We start from the raw sequence: 25,325 nt of genomic DNA, 5'->3' as shown, positions 1-25,325 counted from the left end.
CTTTAAAACAAAATGGCCACCAGTCGGCTATTTCGAACTTGATCCGAAAAAAAAAATGACGTGCATCAAGGTCCTATTATGTTTAATGTATGTACCAAATTTGAATGAAATCCGTCCATGCATAACTGAGATCCGGGTCCGGAATGGTGAAAATGTGCGATTTCAATGCATTTTCGGCCTTAAAGCGGCCGCCATTTGGCTATCGTTAATGAGATCATGAAACAAATGCACATACATATTTGTGACATGATGTACCTTGTGTGTGTGAAGTTTGAACTTGATCAATCCAGACATGTCTCGGATACGGATCCAGAACTGAATTCTTTAAAACAAAATGGCCGCCAGTCGGCTATTTCGAACTTGATCCGAAAAAAAAAATGACGTGCATCAAGGTCCTATTATGTTTAATGTATGTACCAAATTTGAACAAAATCCGTCCATGCATAACTGAGATCCGGGTCCGGAATGGTGAAAATGTGCGATTTTGATGCATTTTCGGCCTTAAAATGGCCGCTATTCGGCTATCGTTAATCAGATCATGAAAAAAATGCATGTGCATATGTCCCATATAATGTGTGATGTATGAGTGAAGTTTGAACTTAATCGGTCCATGCATGTTCAAGATACAGGTGATCACGAACGGACGGACGAACGCACGCACACAGGGCAAAACATAAGTCCCCGTTTTCGGACTGCGTCCGAACGGGGACTAAAAATAGTTAAACTCGATACTCACATAATACCAATTATCCAGAATATGGGTAAAAGTTACCAAATGAGAGAATAACAATAAAAAGAAAAGAATAAAAAGATACAGACAAAGATGGACATTGTGAAACAAATACACATAGTTTGATAATAAATGTTATTGTTGAATAGTGAGTGCATTCTACACACACACACATTAGCCGTGTTGTATCAATTACTGTAAATTATTGTGATAACAAAATTAATTCCTTCAAATATTCCCAAAAAATGTGAACTAAAAGAGCTATATACAGTATGTACCAAATGGTTTTATCACACAAATCTTTTGTCAATACAATTGTGTTTGCGAGGAGTGACAACAGATAGTGCAACAGATAAATTATTATTTGGAGTGAACATAGAATGCACAATAGAAAAAAAAATGATTTTACCTGGAACAGCTACAAAGAATTTGACGGCATCTCTGTGTCCATGAAATGACAACTGTGCTTGTGCCATACTGCAGTAGGGTATGAAACTACCAGGGGTGACACTGTCTGACTTGGAATCTGAATACACACGTATAACGCCACCAGGTCGACAACCAGCACTACCGGCCAAAGTTGGTTTGGATGCTGTAAACATAATGAAATCACATTCAGCAATTCATTCATTGACCTACAGATGTGTTAATGCTTATATATATACAGGGTAGACAGATTTATTGAAAATACAACTATAGATGTTGTTCGTAATAAACATATTTGAAATAAATAACTACCTTTATTTACTGACCATTATAATACCATGCACTGTAACTATTTAAAGTGGTACGTTCTCATTGGTTGATTGATATTGGAGGGCGCAATAATAAAATGATTGCAGGGAGGTGTGCTTGAGGTCAAAACTGTGTGTGAATCAACAGTATCCAAACCACAAATTTACCATAATTCTTTCATTTTAGGCATCTTTGATAAGCTAAACCAAGCGTATTACTGCGCATATATAAATGGGTGGACTGTGGTCTCTGGAATGAAGTACTAGTAGGTTATGGGGTCATTTTTGTTGATAGAAAAGGATCAAACCTTTTCAAACATGTTAGCAACTATTTTAGTATTTTCCATGCATTGTTTCATTCATATTTATTTATACATGTTTATAGTTTTGTTACTGGAATGACTGTAGTAGTGTTGGGCAGTGACTCATCTACAATTAACTAGAATAATTAGAATTTTTGGGCACAATGAATGCCTTACACTAAACCAAAACTGGATATAACAAGCCATGCATTGCACAGTTCATGTTAATTATCAAATTTAAGATATATAGTTTTGTTTATAGTAATATAGTTGGAACATAAACATGTCAGAAGTATGGATCCAGAAGATGACGCTTGATTATGATGATTTTTTAACATTAAAATGATTGACATCTTGTATCTGATCGTCAAATGAGTACTTGTCCGTATTGAGAAATATTGCTCTGGAACAGCATTAATTAAAACAAAATAGCCACCAGTCAGCCATTTTGAATACATCCATATATCCATAACATTATGTAAAACGAATATATAAAATTTTAACATAATCAGTCAAAGCATGTCAGAGATATGGCTCTAAAAGTGCATTCACTTAAACAAAAAGGCAGCGAGTCAGCCATTTTGAATCTGATCTGAAAAATAAAAAGACATGAACCCATAACCAAGTTTGAGCAAAATCCATCCATAATCGCGAAGATCCAGTTCTTGAATGCCAGAAATGCTTGATTTTTGATGATTTTTTAGCACAAAAATGGCTGCCATTTGGCCATTTTGAATCAGATAGTCAAACAAATATATCTATGTTATGATGTATAATGAATATATAAAATTTGAACATAATCAGTCAAAGCAAGGCAGAGATATGGCACTAGAACTGCATTCATTGAAACTAAATGTCCGCCAGTCGGCCATATTAAATTGGATAAAACAAGCCATGCATGGCACAGTCCCCATTAGTTATTAAATTTAAGATATATAGTTTTGTTTATAGTAATATAGCTGGAATATAACCATGTCAGGAATATGATTTTTTAACATTAAAATGATTGACATTTGTATAATGAATATTTAAAATTTGAACATAATCAGTCAAAACAAGTCAGAGATATGGGTCCAGAAGCCCATTCATTAAAACAAAATGGTCGCCAGTCGGCCATTTTGAATGTTATCTGAAAAACAAAATTATTTGCATCAAGATCCCATAATGTCTAATGTATATATTAAGTTTGAAGAAAATCCATCTGTAAACAGCCGAGAAATGCTTAATTTTTAAGCACAAAAATGGCCGCCATTCGGCCATCTTGAATCAGATCATAAAAAAATGATGTGCATCAAGGTCATATAATGTCCAACATATATACAAGGTTTGAACAAAATCCATCTGTAAACAGCCGGGAAATGCTTGATTTTGATGATTTTTAGTAAAAAAATGGCCATCTTGAATCAGATCGTGAAACAAATTGACGTGCATATGTATAATATCATTTATGTTTGAAGTTTGATTGTGATTGGTCGAGACACTTCTAAGATACTGGTCCGGACAGACGCACTCACAGACGGACACACGCACGCACGCACACACAAAGGTCAATCCATAAGTCCTTGTTTTCGGACTGCGTCCGAACAGAAACTAATAAAATGATGAGCATCTAGGTCTAAGAATGTCAAATGTATGCACTAAGTTTATCCATAAATGCTTGATTTTGTTGATTTTTCAGCACAAAAGTGGCCACCATTCGGCAATCTTGAATCAGATCGTGAAACAAATTGATGCGCATATGTATAATAATATGTACTGTAGATACCCTAATTTAGGCGTTCTTTTTGCAACATTTCAATTCTTCATGGCACCAAAATTAGAATACATTTAGCACAATTTGTTGCAAGTGGCGCCTATTCAAGGGTCACAGGGTCAAACAAGTATGATTTTTTTTATTTGCACCTTTCTGGTTTGTGGAATGTGGGGCATCAAGAATATATAACTTCTGGTTGAGTGTTAATTGGAACAGGAATTTTTCAGAAGGATTGTCAACAAAATGGAACAAGACATATAATGATGAAGTCCCAGGTGATTTATTCATGTAAATGTAAACTTTATATACAAAATAAACAAGCAGTGATCAACACATTTTTTTGTACTTGACATGAAAATTTATTATTACAGTTTTCAATACAACTGTCAAAAAAAAGTATATTACCAAAATTTTTATGAAAAATTAAAACCAAATAGTGTGCATGATATCACAGTAAAATAGTTAAGAAAAATTCCAGGAGTTCAAACATCGTCCACATTAGAAAAGTGAAAACAATAACTCACGAAATACGAAACCTGAAAAAAAAAACAAGTAAAAATACGTTTCGTTTAGAACATATTTAAACAAATCAGAATCCCAGAAATTCCTCTTCATCGTCATCACTGTCACTGTTGAAAAAACGTTCAATCATTTCTTCATTGGACGAAAGGTTCTCGGAGTCGCTATCGTTGCTGGAGTCGGAAGCGTCGTCGTTCTGATGTTTGTCCTCCGCTTCTGTCAAGTTGACGTTCATGTTATCGGCTGCCGATGACTCCACCTCTTTCTGGAGTGTTGGGCATCTGTACAACTGATCTTCGCTGCCGTCCAACGAATTTGTAATCCCAGTAACTTTGAACGACTTCTTCACCATTTCCGGGTTGTCTATCAATTTCTGCCATGCACTCGCGACCCAGTCGACAACATTTTGTCTGGTTGCCGTCTTCGGTCGCTGTCCCTCTGAGGTGTTCTCTACTTGTTGTCGTATAAACGCCAACCATTCTTCTCTCATGTATTGCTTAAGGTAGAGATGCAGTTTATTTGGCTTGCTTTTTAATTGAGTAATTAGACAATGAAGATGGTATTATATATCCAACATGTTATATATTTTCTGAAAGCTTATTATACAAACTTTGTAAAACTTGTCTTTATTTTAAATATCCAGAATGCGTTTTTGATTTTGGGTCAAAAATATGCTTTTTTTGGACAAAAGTGGTTTAAAAAAAATTAGCTTAAAAACTTCAAGTCCATTTGTTGGTAAAATTACATCACTGGATACCTTGGTATACTACTAATTCAAATGCGTCCACTAATCTCTCTAACGACTTTCAAAGTCGCACAGCATGACCTCAAAGTTCACTCTTTTCTATTTTTGCATAATTTATATTACCATGTTAATTGCGGACTTGTTATTTTTGTTCCACTCGCCGTAATAAACTGTCCGGACGCATTTTGAAGAGGGAACACCTTGTCAATAATGTGTGAAAATTTCGAGGCAAATGGCCAAAGCGTCTATCAGCTATTTTAATTTAAAACCCAAGAATTCACCAAAAATAGAAGAAGAGAAAAAGGCTAATTTGCATATTTGCGCGTTAAACCGGGCATTATTGCTTTGTCATACTTTGTCATACTATCTAGACTATTGAAATTGAAAGTTGACAATAGACATAGACATTTTATGTAAAATCGTTAGACCAGAACAACTGCTCTTGAATATATAAATCAGAAACACGTCATTCATACCAGTGTTTTGATGGGGTCGGTAAAAACACGTGGCAATGCCCAGTAAATATGACGTCATCTCATGAATTATTAAACAGGGGGCGGTCCTAGGAAGGTGACCTTTTATCACGATCAAAACATCATGGCTTCTCTTTGATGTATTTTCAATAAAAAATCTACGAGTATTTCAGAGCCTATGGTTTACCGTGAAGAGTACAAAGTGGGATATTAAATTATTTATCCTTGATGATTTTTATGTAGTATTGAGAACCAACTCCAGGAAGCGAACGCACAATAATGAATAATCGCGTAATCCTAGAATCGAAACGCGAGGCACAGAAGTTGTGTTCATAGTTTCCAATCCCATTTTTCCCACTGCAACATATTTGTTAAAAGAAATATTTGAATTATGTTCGTTTTTTAAGGAGGCATTTTTTTATTTTTCCGATTTTGGCAACGCCTTATTCAGGGATTTTCTAAGACAGTCGCAGACAATCAGTGCACGGATGTACGTACAAAACATGCTGTTGTACTACCGGCGACGGTCGCCTGCAAGAAGAGAGCTCCAGCTCCTGACGTAAAAGTTTTAAAATTTCGACCGTTTTTAAATAATTAGTGTTGGAAATCTGACATGTTTTAAGAGTGCAAAATTGAGGTGCATTTTCGAGCGGTCGAATTTTTCAGAATAGAAATCGGCAAATGAAAAAAATAGGAGTGCTAAGCAGTGTGCTTCGTTAGTTTAAAAAAAATGAAATGTCCGTCAAATTTACGTAAACTTCCCCATTTTTCACGGAAAAAGCAAAGGTCGTGGCCGTGTTGCAGGCTAAAAAACTCAAAAATCAAAACAAAATCATCAATCAGTAAGTATTATGACAAGGGAAGCAAAACATCAGACGCGGAGAAGCGGTCAGCGCGTCAAAAGAGTTGTTACCGTAATGTATCAAGTTACCTCTCTCTGTGATTTATTTTTCATTGAAATTATTTGGTTGTTTTCAATTAATTTTAGCGTACCTCTGCAATTTATTTTAGCATTGTCAGTTGTTTGCTTCATTGAATTAAACGGAGTTCGTCCGGTTGCAAACAAAGCTGTTTCGTACCACCTAGCAAAACTTGCGAATGATCGTAGTAGAGGTATCCATTAGACAAAAGATACACAAAAGTTTGTATCTCCCTGACCCAGTGCAATATATCCGGTTAGAATCAAAGCTCACGTGTCCCTTATTTGAGGGACCAGATTCTGCCGTAAATTCGGGATGGGATTTAGAAAAAAAATAAAATGGGACTTTTAAGGTGTATTTTGGCGTCATTTTCAGATATTTCAATCATTCCTGATGCCTAAAATAGAGTCTAAGTTTTACCGTAGTCATTGACGCCTATTCAAGAGTATGATGTTTATTGTGACTAGCGTGAATGGGTAAGCTTCGTTTCGACAATGAGCAGTTATCACTGTAAACAATGTTAAATTATTCTTCACATGCTCAGTTTATTTTTTGAGAACAATTATTTAAAAATAAAATCTCTCAGTCAATCAGAAACTCGGATTCATGCCTTCAGGGAAAGTCATGTTTGGACGTTCACATCAATTTTGTTTTTCGTTCGGTGAGCTGATGCCTTCAGTGTAGCTTTTGCCTCTTCCGACATAGAAATCATCTGAATCTTCTTTCTACCTCTCTTTCTTTTCACACCACGCATAATGTAATGATAAAAATTAGGAAAAAACACTGAGGAAATATAATGTTTGGTTTGCTAGCAAGCGAGAACTGATTTGAGAATAATTGCACATGCGCGTGAATTGAATGAACTATGACCCGTACAATCTCGATTTGCATATTGTCAATTAAAGGTCCTGTTATTTGGTTACTCATGCAAATTAGGCAATTGGACATAAACATTGCCACGTGTGAGTGTTTTTTATTTTTAACCAGAAAATAAGCAGCAATTTTAACAGTGTTCCAATAAGAATTCATTGGTCAAATTTTCACAGAATGTTCTTTAGATAAAAATCTATATAAAAAATGAAAAAAACTATTTTTGATTGAAATTCACAAATAAACTGTATCTCTACCTTAAATGGTTTATTTATACAAACATCAAGAGGCTGAAGTTTGGAAGTGCACCCGCCTGGTATAACAGCACGTCGTGAAATGTTAGCTTTGAGCAGAGCGGTGATATCGTCGTGCAAGTGACTCGCGTGACTTTGTATAACGAAGCCAAATTCGCCACAACCATATTTTCATCATATCCGTGTCACACCAGCCCTTTTGCTGGACTTCGACAACCATGCCAGGCGGGACGTTAATGTTGAGCTTACGCACTCCTTTGAAAATAACCATAGGGGGGAGGACTTTGCCATTACCAGTCACTGTCAAAATCACAGTAAGGTGACGTTTTTCAGCTCCCGTCGACCTTACTGAAACAGACTTCGCTCCTTTTCGCTCCAAGGTGGTTGTCGGCAGTAAATCAAAATACATGGGTGTTTCGTCCATGTTTCCAATCAAATCCAGGGGAAAGTCGTACCTCTGTCGCTGTGAAACTATGAATTCATGAAAGGCAGATATTTTTTCTTCTAAATCTCTTAGAAGGCGTTGTGCAACAGAAGTGCAATGACGAATAACCAGCGAATGGCGCCTACAGAATCGTTGGGCCCATCCTTTCGATGCCTTAAATTCGATACAATGTTGGCTGATAAGTTTTTTTGCCTGCTGCCGTAACAACTGCGTTGTAACTGGAACGTGGTTGTCACGCAACACCAAAATAAACTTTACAAGTTCGTCTTCTATTTCTTGTGGGTACGTAAATTTTTTTCCGGCGCCGGGCTTGTTGCCATATTTCGAAACATGCTGTCGGCTGAGATTTCCATTCATTTCATCTTTTACCCAACGGTAAACATTTTTGGGATGAACGCCATACTTTCTAGATGCAGATTTTTGGCCATGTTCCCTCGCATGTCGGACAACCATTCTCTTCTGATCTGTCGAATATCGACGACGAATGATCGCTGTATCAGCGCATCCGGCTGTGGAGTTCGTGTCACCGGCACAACTCAAGCTGTCTGATTGATCAGGTGGCTGCTCATAAACTGTTTTACCAAGTTGAGTACGTGGTAGCTGGCCTATTTTCTTTTGAAAAATAGGAAATGACTTCTTCTTAGGCGGTGGAGTGCCTGGATTATCTTCTGTAGGACGTTTGGCAAAATAATTTGTAATAGAATTCATTGTCGAGTGGCGTTGTGCATCACGATGCGAGAAAGAGTGATTCATCAACTATATTGGTCCTATATTTATACCGTAAAAATAAAAGTGTTTATCACAGGTACGTGCCAGACTCGAGAAACAATGTCAGGAAACCACCCCGGCAGCGGTTATCAGTGTCAGACTTGGTAAACGAGTATCAGGTGGCCAGCTTTCGGGACTGTATGCCTAGCACGCTAGGCGAGAGATAATTCATACTCAATTATTTGAAAGTAACTGGCCTCATCGTTCAGTCGAGAGTTACGATTAATCCGGAATAAATACATTTTAAACAATCTTGTTTTTAATTATACAACCAAGATTTGTTTTGCCGACTGTACCAAAAGTTGTGCTCAAACACTCCGCAATATGTTGCAATAGAAGTGCGTGAAAGCGGTGTTTTGATTGGATGTTAATGTGACCTCCTGTCAAACGATGCACAAACTAACACATTAAGGCGGTCCTTTCTCACGTGATGAATTCGTGAGACTGAAAGGTAAAAAAAAAGCGAAAATATATAGTGGTCTGTAATCGTTTTTTAGAATAAGAACTATCTGTTTTCGACATTTAATGTCAACAACATTACATTTAGACAGAATTTACAGCATGCGCATAATATTTACATACACCTAACTCCTAGGTAATTACCGAGGGACTTAGCAACATCCCCAGACACTTTCCTAGACACTTTCCTAGACACTCCAGTGACCAATGCAGACGCAATGAAGTTACATACTCGCTCACGCGACAGTTAATCAAAACAGCGGTATGCCTTTGATGCTTTGTAGGTACAAAAATCATTGCTGTGTAACACTTGGAAGAAATATAATACGAACATAAAACTGGGAATGAATATTAACAAGAAATGATAAATGTAAATTCCTTTGATTGGTAGTTTATTGAAATGGCATTGTTTTGTCTCATGCGTTTTTCTTTTGCCTCCAGACGTCATAAGCTCCTTTGGTGTACTGCCTTCACTAAATTTTCTTTTTTTAATTAGCCATGACGTTGTTTAGTTAGAAGCTATCAGAGTATTAGATAAGTCACTTTGCAACATGGCAGTACATCGGAGATCGAACGAAATACGGTAATATGACTGTGCCCATGTGATCATCGCTCAACCAAAATTGTGAAGTTGTTTTTCGTTTGCATGGATTGGTAATTCACACTTGATGTACTAGGTCTGAAACAAAGAAAGTGCCTTTCTAACAGGAAGTCAAGCTGTCTGGATTTGACCATGAAATTTAACACATGTTCTTAGCTTAGTGCACTTTACAACTTTGATACATTGTGTACAATTTCAGGTTTGGGTGACGCCTAAATTAGAATTCTTTTGTTAGGTTTGACCTTTGGGGGACGCCTAAATTAGAGGGACGCCTAAATTAGGGTATCTACGGTATAATGTACGTGTAAAGTTTGAATTTGATTGGTCTAGGCATGCCTAAGATACAGGTCCGGACGAACGCATGAACACACGGACGCACAAAGGTCAAAACATAAGTCCCCGTTTTCGGACTGTGTTCAATATTTCATTAAGCCAAGTCTGGATGGAGCATGGTCACTTAAAAAATGGACTCCACGTCATCTCACCTGACATTTTCATACATCAGCAGTGTGTCATACTTTATTTTCAATTAATGAATAGATAATTACCTTCAGTAAGTGGAATTGATATAATAACACCATTGCCTGTACCAACCCATAAACGATTGGAGGATACTTTAAGTGCTGTGATACGTACAAATGAAAAACCAAGTTTTCCAGTTCCTGTAAGAGTGAATGAAATACAACAATACTATTATATTCATATTGATGATACAATCCTACACATTTTCCGTCACCACTCGCTCATACACACAATATTCTCCACAAAAGTTTTGGTGTTTCCTGCCACACATTTTTAGATATGCAAATTTATTATTGTTATACTAATTACATGTAAATTGCACTACCTATTTAACATTTAAGGTTATACATGTAGGTCAACTTACCTAACATTTTACTGACGTAAGGTTCAATATCTACGTCTTGCAGATGTTGATATGTATGTGCATGATAGAGTCGTAGCGTGCTATCAAGACGAATTGACACCCACACGCCGTCACCAACCCATGCAAGCTGACGGACTTGACTTTCCTTTCTCGGGTGAGCATCAAAAGATTTCTGGAATCAATACAAATATTTTACTTACATGTAGGCTGTTGCACTGCAACATCATTCTTTAATAGTTTCGCAAACCAACAAGCAAATGTCTGGTAACAAATGTCACTCACTGATCAGTACTAGCTCATGAGCTACATACAGTCAAACCTGTGTTAACGGCCACCTGGATACAGCGGCCACCTGGATACAGCGGCCACCTGGATACAGCGGCCACCTGGATACAGCGGCCACCTGGATACAGCGGCCACCTGCCTATAGCGATAACAACCAAACAGTCCCTACGAATTTTACATGTAAAGTACCCTGTTTATAGCGGCCACCTGCCTAACGCGGCCAACAGCCACGCTTCAGCCGCTGCAGTGATCAGTTGAACTGCATATAACAGACATAGTTCCCGGATGTCTTGCAGACTACTGCCTTCCACCTCAGACAACTATTAAGCTCACAAAGGACAAAGTTAGCACGTTTTCACACCTTTCATTCAACCAATGGCTTCGGCAATTATGTTTTATTCTTGTTTATAATTCAGTTTACCATGGCAAGCACACCGTACCAATGGCTATGGAATGCCAAAAACATAATTAAGAATTTGAAAGTGTCTTGATAAAAAAACTTGCTGTCATTAATGTTTTGTTGAAATATGTATACCATAGGAATAACTTACAATTTTGTTCAATGAATGAATCGAGCAACCACAACGATGACGACCCGCAAAAGTTTTGTGAGTCGCCGGGACACAGTCATGGTCCCTATGCATGTGGCTGGGGTGAATCGGAATGCCAACGGTAAATCCCCGATCGAATTGATTACCAACAAAAAAACATAACTCACTTGTTATTTAGTATCGATATATATTCACTTTGAACTCCTATAAATATCGATAAATACGCATGGAACTGATAGCAACAAGTCATTGTCAATGACACGTCCCCCGTTTCGTTCATATTTGAGTGACATATACATTCAAAGCAGATCATGACGGAAATGCGCCTGCATATGTACAACACATTGTGCTAAATCTGAACAAAATCTATCCATGCATGACTGAGATCCGGTTCTGGAATTGTGAAAATACGTGATTTTGATGCATTTTCGACCTTAAAATGGCCATCATTCCGCTATTGTTAAGCAGATCATGAAACAAATGCACATATCTATTTGTGACATGATGTACCATGTGTGTGTGAAGTTTGAACTTGATCAATCCAGACATGTCTTGGATACGGATCCAGAACTGAATTCTTTAACAAAATGGCCGCCAGTCGGCCATTTCGAACTTGATCCGAAAAAAAAAAAGACGTGCATCAAGGTCCTATTATGTTTAATGTATGTACCAAATTTGAACAAAATCCATCCATGCATAACTGAGATACGGGTCCGGAATGGTGAAAATGTGCGATTTCAATGCATTTTCGACCTTAAAGCGGCCCCCATTTGGCTATCGTTAATGAGATCATGAAACAAATGCACATACATATTTGTGACATGATGTACCTTGTGTGTGTGAAGTTTGAACTTGATCAATCCAGACATGTCTCGGATACGGATCCAGAACTGAATTCTTTAAAACAAAATGGCCGCCAGTCGGCTATTTCGAACTTGATCCGAAAAAAAAAAAGACGTGCATCAAGGTCCTATTATGTTTAATGTATGTACCAAATTTGAACAAAATCCATCCATGCATAACTGAGATACGGGTCCGGAATGGTGAAAATGTGCGATTTCAATGCATTTTCGACCTTAAAGCGGCCCCCATTTGGCTATCGTTAATGAGATCATGAAACAAATGCACATACATATTTGTGACATGATGTACCTTGTGTGTGTGAAGTTTGAACTTGATCAATCCAGACATGTCTCGGATACGGATCCAGAACTGAATTCTTTAAAACAAAATGGCCGCCAGTCGGCTATTTCGAACTTGATCCGAAAAAAAAAAATGACGTGCATCAAGGTCCTATTATGTTTAATGTATGTACCAAATTTGAATGAAATCCGTCCTTGCATAACTGAGATCCGGGTCCGGAATGGTGAAAATGTGCGATTTCAATGCATTTTCGGCCTTAAAGCGGCCGCCATTTGGCTATCGTTAATGAGATCATGAAACAAATGCACATACATATTTGTGACATGATGTACCTTGTGTGTGTGAAGTTTGAACTTGATCAATCCAGACATGTCTCGGATACGGATCCAGAACTGAATTCTTTAAAACAAAATGGCCGCCAGTTGGCTATTTCGAACTTGATCCGAAAAAAAAAATGACATGCATCAAGGTCCTATTATGTTTAATGTATGTACCAAATTTGAACAAAATCCGTCCATGCATAACTGAGATCCGGGTCCGGAATGGTGAAAATGTGCGATTTTGATGCATTTTCGGCCTTAAAATGGCCGCTATTCGGCTATCGTTAATCGGATCATGAAAAAAATGCATGTGCATATGTCCCATATAATGTGTGATGTATGAGTGAAGTTTGAACTTAATCGGTCCATGCATGTTCGAGATACAGGTGATCACGGACGCACAGACGGACGGACGGACGGACGGACGCACACAGGGCAAAACATAAGTCCCCGTTTTCGGACTGCGTCCGAACGGGGACTAAAAAAGAAAACAAGCAGCCTGTCGGCTGAGATAGCTTTGCTGTTAGCAATGCACATTTCAATTAAAGAACAAAAGATATCATTAGAAAATGAACAATATGTATAGTACATTGTATCAGAGCAACGGACCTTGCTGTTTTCAACAAGAATTCAAAAATATCACTTTTCACCAAAAATAATCATCAAAATTAAGTAATTGAAGATATCAGCACGAAATTAACAAGGTCCACATGTAATACACATATATGTAATACAAGCAGCCTATCGGCTGAGATAGCTCCGCTGTTAGCAATGCACATTTCAATTAAAGAACTGAAGACATCATTAGAAAATGAACAATATGTATAGTATCAAAGCAATCGGACTTACAGTTTTCAACAAGAAGTCGAAAATATCACTTTCTACCAAAAATGACAAAAATATTCACCAAAATTAGAGAATTGAAGATATCATCACGAAATGAACAAATCTGAGAAAGGTCTACATGTAGTACCTATATATGTAATATCAAAGCAATTAAACTTTTGGTTTTCAACAAGAAGTCGAAAATATCACTTTTTACCAAAAATGACAAAAATATTCATCAAAATTAGAGAATTGAAGATGTCATCACAAAATGAACAAATCTGAGAAAGGTCTACATGTAGTATTTATATATGTAATATCAAAGCAATTGAACTATTGGTTTTTAACAAGAAGTCGAAAATATCACTTTTTACCAAAAATTACAAAAATATTCACCAAAATTAGAGAATTGAAGATATCATCACAAAATGAGCAAATCTGAGAAAGGTCTACATGTAGTATCTATATATGTAATATCAAAGCAATTGAACTATTGGTTTTTAACAAGAAGTTGAAAATATCACTTTTTACCAAAAATGACAAAAATATTCACCAAAATTAGAGAATTAAAGATATCATTACAAAATGAACAAATCAAAGAGAGGTCTACCCAAGGTACATATACACCAAGTATCAAAGCATTCAGGCTTGTAGTTTTCAAGAAGAAGTCGAAAAAGTAAAACATTGACATGAACGACGGACAATCACTCATATGATAAGCTCCGCTCGACAAAGTCGACAGCGGAGCTAAAAATCAACGCAACGACCATGCCTGTTGTTTATCCATCCAAATAAATTATGCTAATTAGCCTTGCGCATGTGCGTTCTTGTTCTTCCGGGGGGTTATGATAACTCGAGTCAAAAAGTAGAGTCGCTTCCGTTACTGCCTACTGCTTATCGATCACTGTGAGGAATGTGTGTGCAGTATCGTCTCGTTGTCCAACTAAATTTATTCAACTATTTTGTTTTCTCGGTTGCTACTGCCTCGGTACATTTAACAATAGATGTTTTTAACAATGATGTTAAATTGACCTCAGTTCACTGGCCAAAGTCGCCAGGCATATTTCACATGTTTCTATTGTTGCATCAGTACAATAACATGGAAGTCGCACAGATTTCGATTGCGCAAAGTAATGTTTTGATTAGGGATAAACCATTTCGTAAGTGAGGTAGGTCGAGAAGATCTTTGAAAAAAAATGAACAAAATGTTAAGGGAATTGTGATTGGGGAGGAAACGTTGTCACGTAACTGGAAGGAGATCCATCACTACAATATATAAGTGTTCGTATACGTGACGTTGTAGGGATCAATAAAGCACTGCTAACTGTCCCTCTCCCTTCTCCTTGAAAAAATTTGCTATAGCACAGAGACATTCCGATTTATTAGTGTACGAGACACAATAAATATTAAAAGAAACATACAAATTCAGAATAGCTAAGCAACGCAAGCCGAGTGATTTCTTTAGTAGGAAATGAGACTCAAACTGCTGCTGAACATGAACTTTACTGTACAAATCTTCAAATATTTAATTTTCATACTACTCATTATTGTGCAATGATCGATTTTTGTGAAATGATTTTAGTTTACATAATACAATTTAAAATCAACATTTTTTATTTGTAATAAAGTGTTTGGATACTAGTGTAATAGTGTGTCAAAAGGGGTTGCGAGATCTGTTTTAATACATTGATTCAGTGCCTAATTAATATTCATGAATAAATTCGTGAACCTGTATAGAAAGGCCACCTGTCTATAAAGGCCAAAATTTCAAAGTCCCTTGGGTGGCCGCTATAGACAGGTTTGACTGTATATATTTAATAATGACAGCAAACAATACTGTTATTTTAAGTTTGGGTGCAAATGACCAGTTCTTGTCACTCCCAATACACCTGCCTATAGTGTACATTACATACATTCTGTAGTGATTCTAAACATAATGCTGGCTACACTGTAAACATGGTGCTCATGGGGTTAATAAAGCAAATTATCACAAACCTCTATTTTTAAAGTTTTTGGTTGGATCACATGAATTTTGTTTCTATAACCACACCACACCACATCATAGACAACGACCATACAACGAATAGAATGATGTGGACGACCTAGATCTAATAAATGATAGTTAGCAAGATTCCATTGGCCATCTGAAACAAAAAACATGTATACCATTAACACATTGACAGTGGTACTCCAGAATATTCATTATTTGACATTATCAGTACAATGCACATACCTTCAGCTCTATGAAAAACAGCAATAGTACCATCAGCTAGTGCAACAAGTACTCGACCTTTGACATGTCTATAATTAAAGAAATTATATTCATCAATATTTGAGTGTAATCCAGTGTACTGTATATAGTGGGCAGTGATATAATGAAGTACACTATATAGTATTAGCAAAGTATAATGCAGTGTACTGTATATAGTGGGCAGTGATATAATGAAGTACACTATATAGTATTAGCAAAGTATAATGCAGTGTACTGTATATAGTGGGCAGTGATATAATGAAGTACACTATATAGTATTAGCAAAGTACAGACCCGCCAGAAAGTATTTACGCACCTGTCATTTGATCGTTTTCGTAACTAAAAATAACAATTCCGGGTAACATGATGTGTTGACTTTAAAATATACTAAATTTAAGAAAAACTAGTGCATATTAGTCAAAATAAAATGGTTGATTTGTGTTTAGTTTTTTTGTATGTAGACGTTTTTTCAGTGAGCGAAAATCGCCATGGTTAACTCTATGGGAGCGCGCTCATTTGCATATCATTTGCATCTCATTAAAACTTCGCGCCATAAAACATGTGCGATAGTCGTGTCCTTTCTCATGCAAATTTGATCCAATTGGGAAGCTGAAATTATTTCAACACGCGCTTCTGGGCGGGAATACCTGTCAGTTGTAGTTCATGAATATTCCTATCGAGGTCATAGTGTCAGATACGTAATTTTTATTTACAAACATTGAGCCATGCCGAAAGTTAGGGAATTGTCAGAATTTACTAAAGGGAACATTGAAGCACTGTATACAGAAGGAGTGTCTAATAGGGAAATTGCAAGAAGACTGGAAATTTCTGAAGGCTCCATACGTTTCAACCTGCGAAAACTTCGTCTGCGAGGTAGTATGGGCAATCGTCGTCGATCAGGTCGACCAAGGCGTACAATGCAACGCGAAGACCGGCTACTCATCAGGTCTAGTATAGCGAATCGGTTTCACACCGCCCGTGATTTGCGTGCCAATTTTAATCAACTCACTGGGAAGAGATTGAGTTTGAGCACTATAAAATCAAGGCTATATAAGGATGGCAATCTTCGCGGCTGTGTTGCAAAAAAGAAACCAAAACTACAACCTCGACACATCGCAGCGCGGTTGCAATTTGCCAGACAACACATCGACTGGACTCCGGCGCAGTGGGCTCAAGTTATCTGGTCGGACGAATCAAAGTTTACGGTGTTTCGTAGCCGTGGAAGATTATTTGTACGTCGGAGACCAGGTGAAGAGTACGAGCTGAAATGCATTAAACCTACAATAAAATTTGGTGGTGGTAGCGTCATGGTGTGGGGATGTTTTTCGGCTACCGGCTTAGGGTCGCTAGTCCGTGTACCGACGACCATGAACCGATGGAAATATTTGGATATCCTGCAAAACGAAATGATACCGTCGGCTCTAAGACTCGTTGGACCCAATTTTTATTTCCAACAGGATAATGCCCCCGTTCACACATCATTGGCAGTGAGGGATTTTCTAAATAATCCACAAGAGTACGGATATTTTTTCGACAACTTTACCACTTTGAATTGGCCTGCACAGTCTCCAGATTTGAATCCCACTGAGAACCTTTGGGAGTTGATCGATTTAGAGGTGCATTCCCAACCAGTTGCTAACATCGAGGATTTATACGCGAGTATAATGGAAGCTTGGGGACAGTTCCAGGTGAACATGTGTCGGAAACTCGTCGATATCATGCCAAAACGGCTCAGAGAAGTCATCCAGCGAAGAGGTGGACACACGCATTATTGACAATCGCCGCGTTCTATGTCTTCATGAATATTCATGAGCTTGCGTTTACACGGTATATCTCCATAGAGAATTCGAACGTTTTTTCACTGTTTCGTTCAGACTGCCGTTTTTATTCAATCCTGCATGACAATGACAAATTTGTTGTTTTTATTGTGTGTAAAAACGCATATTTTATTAGATATATAAATATATTTATTCAAACCGTTATTGAGTTTATTTTATTGTATGATATCGTAGGTAGTAGCTGCCTGTAGTGTGGTGCGTAAATACTTTCTGGCGGGTCTGTATAATGCAGTGTACTGTATATAGTGGGCATGGAGTATAATGAATTCTAGTACATTATAATATTAGCTAAGTATATAATGCAGTGTGCTGCATATGGTGGGCAAGGGTATTTTTTCAATATCAATGAGAGATTACTTACACTATGGCTAATATTGAATCCTTTAATTTAATAGAATGTAAACATCGTTTCCATTGAGCCACTGCTGAATGCACATACAAACTGTAATAAAAATGCAGTAATTTCAATATTTCTGTCCACAGAAGTATACATAGTATTAAAACAGTCCATTCTAATGCAAATCACAGCAATGCACGTTTTTGAATGAACTTTGACCTTACCATCCATTTTGTGCTCCTAACCACATAGTTGGCTGTACACTACTCATTTTCTCTACTTCTACATACATAAAATCATTTTCAGTAGGAAGTGATGAGACACCATCTTTATGTAAATCACCAGACATTGATGTAGCTTGGCTACCAGCTGTGGCACCCAATGGATCTGCAAAACTTCTCCCTATGCAATGAATCAAGTATAGAATTACTAGAGATAGGTATACAGACAGTGGAAACAGACAATAGCAAGGCTTTAATGTATAGAGCTGTTAGATGTAAGCAAAGCATACCAGATTGGAAGAAAGGAGGACATATTGGGACCTAGCTGCCACAACAATAAGGTAAAATATGATTCATTGTGAGAGAAAGTTTGATGAAAGGTGCTACAGTGAGGGAAGAAAGTCAGACGAAAAGTGCTACTATGAAAGCAGAAAGAAAGAAAGTCTGATGAAAAGAGCATCTGCGAGAGAAGAGAGAAAGTCAGTTGAAAGAAATAACTACACTGTTCAAAGAAGTTCATATTTTTCATCTACAGAAGCCAGCAATAGGTTCCTGAACTTGTTGATTGACACTACATTAAGCACTACACAATATCTAATCACTAATTCACTGGCATGCAACAATTTACACTTTCGAGTCAAACGCCAAGACAAGTGATTTTTTTTGCAAAATAATAAATACAGCAAAACGTGCAGTGGCATGCACAGATTTCTCTGATATTGATCATTTGTATGATATCTTCCATTCTTTAAATTACTTTGTCTTTATTGTGAACACACAACATTTATGAGTGCAGGAAAGGTGTACAGAAAAAAAAGAAATAGAATTAAGAAAAATGTGTGTTGGTGCAATATATTCTACAGCACTGGTGACCATATTGGCTGATGTAATCATGGGTGTGAAACCATGCAAATGATCAATATACAAGATAAATTTAGATTGCGTTTTGGTTTCCAGACCTTCATGATCTTCTTCTTCACCATCACCTTCTGCGGATACACTATCTTCATTAACAATACCTTCCATACCTATTGTGTCTTTTGACTGTGGTGCTGCCGCTGCTTCTGTCAGCGCTTCCATTGCGTCACTAACTGACGACACCCTCTTACCAATATTAGCAGCACTGACATCCGCTTTGTAATCACCTCGAATCGGGGAAAATGGGTCTCCTTTAAAATTGAATGACATGAATGTAGTTGATGAATATATTAGTTAGCAGACTAGTGAAGAACAAGGGAAACATAGTCACATAATGATATCAGAGAAAGTGGAAGTATATAAGAGATGAGTGTATTAAAGAATGAAATGTTTAGAAATATTTCATTTGAAAAATGTTAGCTCAGTGATAATACAGAAAGAAGACAAGACAGATATATTAACAAATACAGATGTCACAATTCTAATAAATCAGTCAGGTCAGGTCAGGTCAGCCAGGAGGGAGTAGTCACGTATGTCTTACCTCTATCAGATGTTGTTGGTGACGCAGTCCTTGGTGTTGCATCTGAGCTGGTTTGTGTTGCTGTCACCATGGTAACGTTACCTAATCCACTCTCATTTGTAGCAGCCTCAGGGTCACTGCATTCAGTACTGCTCAACACTTCCTCACTGGCAGGATAGTCACTCTCTTTTGCACCTAGCCACAGAAAATAACATGTCATCAGCCTAGCAACATAAAATAGCATATCATCCGTCTAGCAACAAATTAATCTATACGAATGGAAATCAAATGTTATACCTACCTTTTACACTGGCTATACATAATACATGTGAATTACATATAGGAAAAGAGTCTAATACATTTTGTGGTTGGTTGGCATCAATGACGGTTATTTTGCTTGTAGAATGGGTACTTGTACATATCCATACTAACGATGATAAATTCTGTTTTGTTATTTCTTCTCTTTCTTTCTCATGATCCTGTGAAGTTCCAGAATAAACAAGTTGAGTATAGAAATAAACCAATTCCTGCTTGTACCCAACAACACAATGCAAACAAATTTTACAATGAGAGCAACAATAAACTTATTGAAAAAACCACTATCCCTATATCAATTTCCATTAGAACATTCTTAGTCACATTTGAATTAGCACTCCCAAAACCACAACAATTTTCACCAGGGGTGTTTGGTGTTAAATACAGTTTACATTTTGTTTTACTCATGTAACACACATAATATGTTGAAGATGAAAATTCAATTTATGGTTGTTAATATGGCTGAATATCATGAAAAATTGTCACATCTATTCAAATTACAAATGTGCTTTGTGGGCAATGTTTGTCTGTATAGAATGTTTTCAATGAGCATTCTATTCTACACTTGAATACAATGAATTATTATTTGAAAATATGCAAACAATTTAATTTAAAATTCGACTACTTCAATCAAATACAAGCCATGCATGGCACAGCACAGTCCCTGTCAGTTATCAAATTTAAGATATATAGTTTTGTTTATAGTAATTTAGCTGGAATATAACCATGTCAGGAATATGATTATGATAATTGTTTAACATTAAAATGATTGACATTTGTATCTGACTGTCAAACAAGTACTTGTCCATATTGGGAGATATTGCTCTGGAACAGCATTCAAAATCAGCCATTTTGAATACATGTGTATATATATATAACATGATGTATAACAAATATATAAAATTTGAACATAATCAGTCAAAGCATGTCAGAGATATGGCTCTAGAAGCCCAATCATTAAAACAAAATGGCTGCCAGTCAGCCATTTTGAATCCAATCTGAAAAATAAAATGATGTGCATCAGGAACCTGTAATGTCTAATATATGTACTAAGTTTGAACAAAATCCATTCATAAATGCCAGAAATGCTTGATATTTGATGATTTTTTAGCACAAAAATGGCCACCATTCGGCCATCTTGAATCAGATCATGAAACAAATTGACGTGCATATGTATAATGTCATGTATTTTGTATGTGTGAAGTTTTATTATGATTCGTCCAGGTATTTCTAAGATACAGGTTCGGACGTACGTACGGAAGCACAAGGGTCAAAACACAAGTCTCCGTTTTAGGCATGTATGTAAATGTGTCGAAGTGGGCGTAGTGCGAGTGGTTAGTGCTAGTAGCACTAATCCGAAAAAGTACTAGATCTGGTGCTAAAATGGCACTAGATCTGGTGCTAAAATGGCACTAGATCTAGCACTAAAATGGCACTAGATCTAGTGCTAAAATGTGAACAGTGCGAGTGGCATTGTTATCGCATTGTCAACGACGTCGAATAATAGGAGGGCATCAACAACCACTTTCATATGCAAACTGCAAACAGTATAAAACATTGGCAATATGCGCGAGATGTCCATAATACTTTCTTTATATAATAGCGGATTGTGTCGTAAATTCGCCCATCCGAAAAATCGCCATGGGGATTTCACGGCTGATGGGCGCTTATTTGGGGTTCAAAATTTCAAAAAATAATTTGTGAATTTCTTCGCGTAATTAGGTGTTCGTATGCAAGGGATTTTTCCACACAAAAACGACAAATTAGGCCGAATTTTGTTATCGGTTGGCTTAATATAACCGCAACGGACCGTATTTTTGTGAAAGATTGGTATTTTTGTCCTGATTTGTAGGAATCTGAAAAACGCGTTTCACAACTTGTCTCTTATTTAGTTTATGCGTCATTCAAGATGGCGCCCCCCCCCCCATATAGTAAATATTGTATTTATTTTATTATCCCGTGTGCGCCAGCTGACTGTGGATGCGGTAGGGTATCCGCCATGCGCTTCTCTTGCATGAGTTGGGCTAATAGGTCAAATCGCTAATTAACCAATCAAAATGCTGGATGATGCCAACGCGTTCAAATCACCATAGCTCATTTAAATATGTTAATGTTATTGAACGCAACGTGGAAGAGATTTGACGATGTTGTAGTACGCTCTTTTGGCTTGGATTTTGATGGGAAAATGGCATGATTTTTTTTAAAATAAAAAAATAGTTGTTTTCAAAGATGAACTTAGCATAAGAAGAATAATTTAACATTGTTTACAGTGATAACAGCTCTTTGTCCAAACACGCTCTTGAATAAAAACTTAAATAGACTGATTTAGGCGTCAGGAACGATTGAAATGTCCGATAAATTACGACAAAATATTTTAAAAAATAAATTTTAAAACTGCCGAAAAATCGCCCTGGACGATTTCTTGGACCCATTTTTTTTAACGCGACCATACGCTGGGTTTGTTTAGCTGTGGAGGGTTTCACAACCGGAAATTCAACAGACGAACTTGTTACTTCACATGTTTTAATTATTAGCAACTGTAACAAGAACAAGATTTCGAGAGTCTACAACAAAAAATCCTAAGGGCTTCTAAAAAATATTATTGCAGAGAAAGTGTCTAGACATATATAATATGATCACGTTAAAAAATTAAAAAAACGGCGAGGTTACATCATATTCCGTTAGTTCCTCCATGATACAATGTAACAACAGGATTGCGTGAAAATCGCAGTACACACACAATCCACCGAGCTTTACAGGGACCCGGGACTTCCCCACAATACCATTTCATACAGTATATCTATTCACAATTTGTAAAAATTGCAAAGTTCGACCTGCAGTTTCACTGTTTCAGCTAGTTTCCTGGCCGATCGCGTTGTTCCAAAGGTCTATTAGTATTACGACAAACGTGGACAATGATATTCTCAATTTTCCCACTGTAGCACATTTCCAATGAATGAAAGATACAACAATTTTACATAAATATTAATTTATTTTCAGAGAATTACGGGATGTCTTGACGTCGTTGACAACGCAATATCAATGCCACTCGCACTATGTACATTTTAGCACTAGATCTAGTGCCGTTTTTGCACTAGATCTAGTGCCATTTTAGCACTAGATCTAGTGCCATTTTAGCACTAGATCTAGTAGTTTTTCGGATTAGTGCTACTAGCACTAACCACTCGCACTATGTCCATTTTGACACATTTACATACTTCTTTTCAGACTGCATCCGAACGGGGACTAATAATGGCACTTTCGATATGCAAGTTTTCAACAATTGAATGCTAAGTCAAAACAAACACCGCTTCTTCTAAGGATATTACAATGCTCCAAAGGATATATGAGAGGATGATAGCTGTCATCATGATCAATTTATTATGGTGTCTGCTGTAAATGATGACAACACACTATATATTTGATACTTTTTACAATAATGTGTTAACTTTGCATTAAATATCCCATCAATTAATTGTGCTGTACTTTGCATCAACATTCAGCAGTAATGTTAACAACATCATTTTCAATGTAATCATTTACAAAATAAATTTATACTTTTTCAAACTATTTGAGAAGATTTTGCATGACACATAATAATTTTCTACCTTTATTTCTTTTTCTAATTTTTCCAGATCTCCTTCTGGTTGACCTTTCTCAGTGCTATCACTATCTTTCTCTTCAGTATTAGAGTAGAACACACTGGCACCAACTATGGAACCACCATCTCTAGTTTTTCCTCCGCCAAGATTGACCCCAGCAGCACACCATATCTAAAAAGATGAGCATAATAATGATGAAAAGTTCACCCACATGTAACATCAGTCAGTGATGAAGCTTTGTAGACAGTATACAAATCTGTCAAAAAATGTGACATCATCAGAAAATTATGTTGTATTATTTCCCAAAATATTATAATTCAAGATCAATTGTAATAATTCTGATGCAATTAGAAATTTAAAATAATTCAACTGCTTCTGGTGTGCTTAAACCATACACATACAATTATAACATTAGTTCAAGAAATTATCCAATTCATGCATCAGGCCAATACATTGTGAACTCAAAATTGACCTTTCAACAACATATGACACTTCCTCTTACTGAAGTCCTTTTAACTTTATGATTCTTCCCATCTGCATTTATTAAGAAAATATTAGGAACGATGCAATGACTTATGTTTATGTCATGGCTAAAATGATAGAAATTCACATTCTAAAATCAGTATTGATACAATGTGTTGTGATGCCAGGTATGATTATCAGAAATGTATTCACAGAAAATGGTAAATGTAGTTTGACACACAAACATTTTTTACAACAGGTTTTATTTTTCTCTTGAAATAAATGATTTCCCATGCCATGTTATATATACTGTTAGATTGTGAACTAAAAGAATAAAATTTGGAATATCACAAATTTAAGAGATACATTTAATAACAAGCCATGCATGACACAGTCCCTGTTAGTTATCGAATTTAAGATATATAGTTTTGTTTATAGTAATATAGCTGGAAAATAAACAAGTCAAGAATATGGTTATGATGATTGTTTAACATTATTTAAACATTATTTATTTAGATTGACATTTGTATCTGATCATCAAATGAGTATTGAGAGATATTGCGTCCGAACGGGGACTACTGTATAATACCTTATATAAGCGCCAACCTGGATTAGGCGCCAGTACAATAGAAAAGGTGATAATTTTCACACCAATTAGGCGCCAGTCAAAGTTGAATGTTTGGGTAAAAACGTTAAATCGGCGCCAGTGAATTCCCAATCTGGCCGACGTCCGCCTAACACTTGAGATAATCTTTTTGTAAATGACTGAACAGTGTTTACTCTAGGACGCGCAATTGTGCGATTCCCCGCCCCGTTAAAGGCCAAATATAAATCACGGTTTATATTACAATGTATCAATTTAAAAATTGTGATCAAAAGCTCAAGTTCGGAGTGCGGTTTCTATTACATACATATTGCAATCACTAAATGGCCTAGTCATTTTCTTTCCCACAACACATGCACAAAACAAACAATACATCGTACAATCTCTTGAATAGGCCTCATGGAAGAGTGAAGGCCTTACTTTGGTTCTAAAGTAGGAGTTACGAAATGTTGAAAAATTACATTCAATCAAAAAAAAACATGCCACATGATAAAAGTGTTGAAGTGTTGAAATTGGTAATTATTATTCAGTAGTGATTATAGTAACACACGAAAAATAAATCTGTTGAAATGTTATGAAATGCAAGTAAAATTCAACTTAGTTTTAAAGTAAGCGAATGATTTCAGTCACATGTAAACAGTCGATACGATACGATATCCGCCATGTTTTTAAAT

The 25,325-nt window shown here is 36.6% G+C and overlaps 1 protein-coding gene across 13 annotated transcripts in view; it reads right to left on the bottom strand.

Annotated features, from left to right (window-relative positions):
* The window catches only part of LOC100374908 (C-Jun-amino-terminal kinase-interacting protein 4-like), a 90,342-nt gene that overhangs the window by 6,369 nt on the left and 58,648 nt on the right, over window positions 1–25,325 (bottom strand). For 11 of the 13 annotated variants that reach the window (XM_085498105.1, XM_085498107.1, XM_085498109.1 and 8 more), the window contains 11 exons: window positions 23,592–23,756; window positions 19,970–20,147; window positions 19,690–19,863; window positions 19,190–19,399; window positions 18,234–18,411; window positions 18,034–18,114; window positions 15,817–15,884; window positions 15,579–15,727; window positions 10,460–10,631; window positions 10,122–10,235; window positions 1,140–1,322 (listed from right to left, as the gene is read on the bottom strand). In XM_085498105.1, coding sequence (XP_085354231.1) covers window positions 1,140–1,322; window positions 10,122–10,235; window positions 10,460–10,631; window positions 15,579–15,727; window positions 15,817–15,884; window positions 18,034–18,114; window positions 18,234–18,411; window positions 19,190–19,399; window positions 19,690–19,863; window positions 19,970–20,147; window positions 23,592–23,756 — 1,672 coding nt within the window. The remainder of the gene's footprint in view (window positions 1–1,139; window positions 1,323–10,121; window positions 10,236–10,459; window positions 10,632–15,578; window positions 15,728–15,816; window positions 15,885–18,033; window positions 18,115–18,233; window positions 18,412–19,189; window positions 19,400–19,689; window positions 19,864–19,969; window positions 20,148–23,591; window positions 23,757–25,325) is intronic. The other 2 variants (XM_085498111.1, XM_085498117.1) reach the window with 2 other exon arrangements.

The sequence above is a fragment of the Saccoglossus kowalevskii genome, chromosome 4 (genome assembly GCF_978046115.1).
Source record: "Saccoglossus kowalevskii chromosome 4, keSacKowa6.1, whole genome shotgun sequence".
NCBI classification, from domain to species: Eukaryota; Metazoa; Hemichordata; class Enteropneusta; family Harrimaniidae; genus Saccoglossus; species Saccoglossus kowalevskii.
The sequence above is the reverse complement of the archived record's forward strand: the minus strand, read 5'-3'. Positions and strand labels throughout refer to the sequence as shown.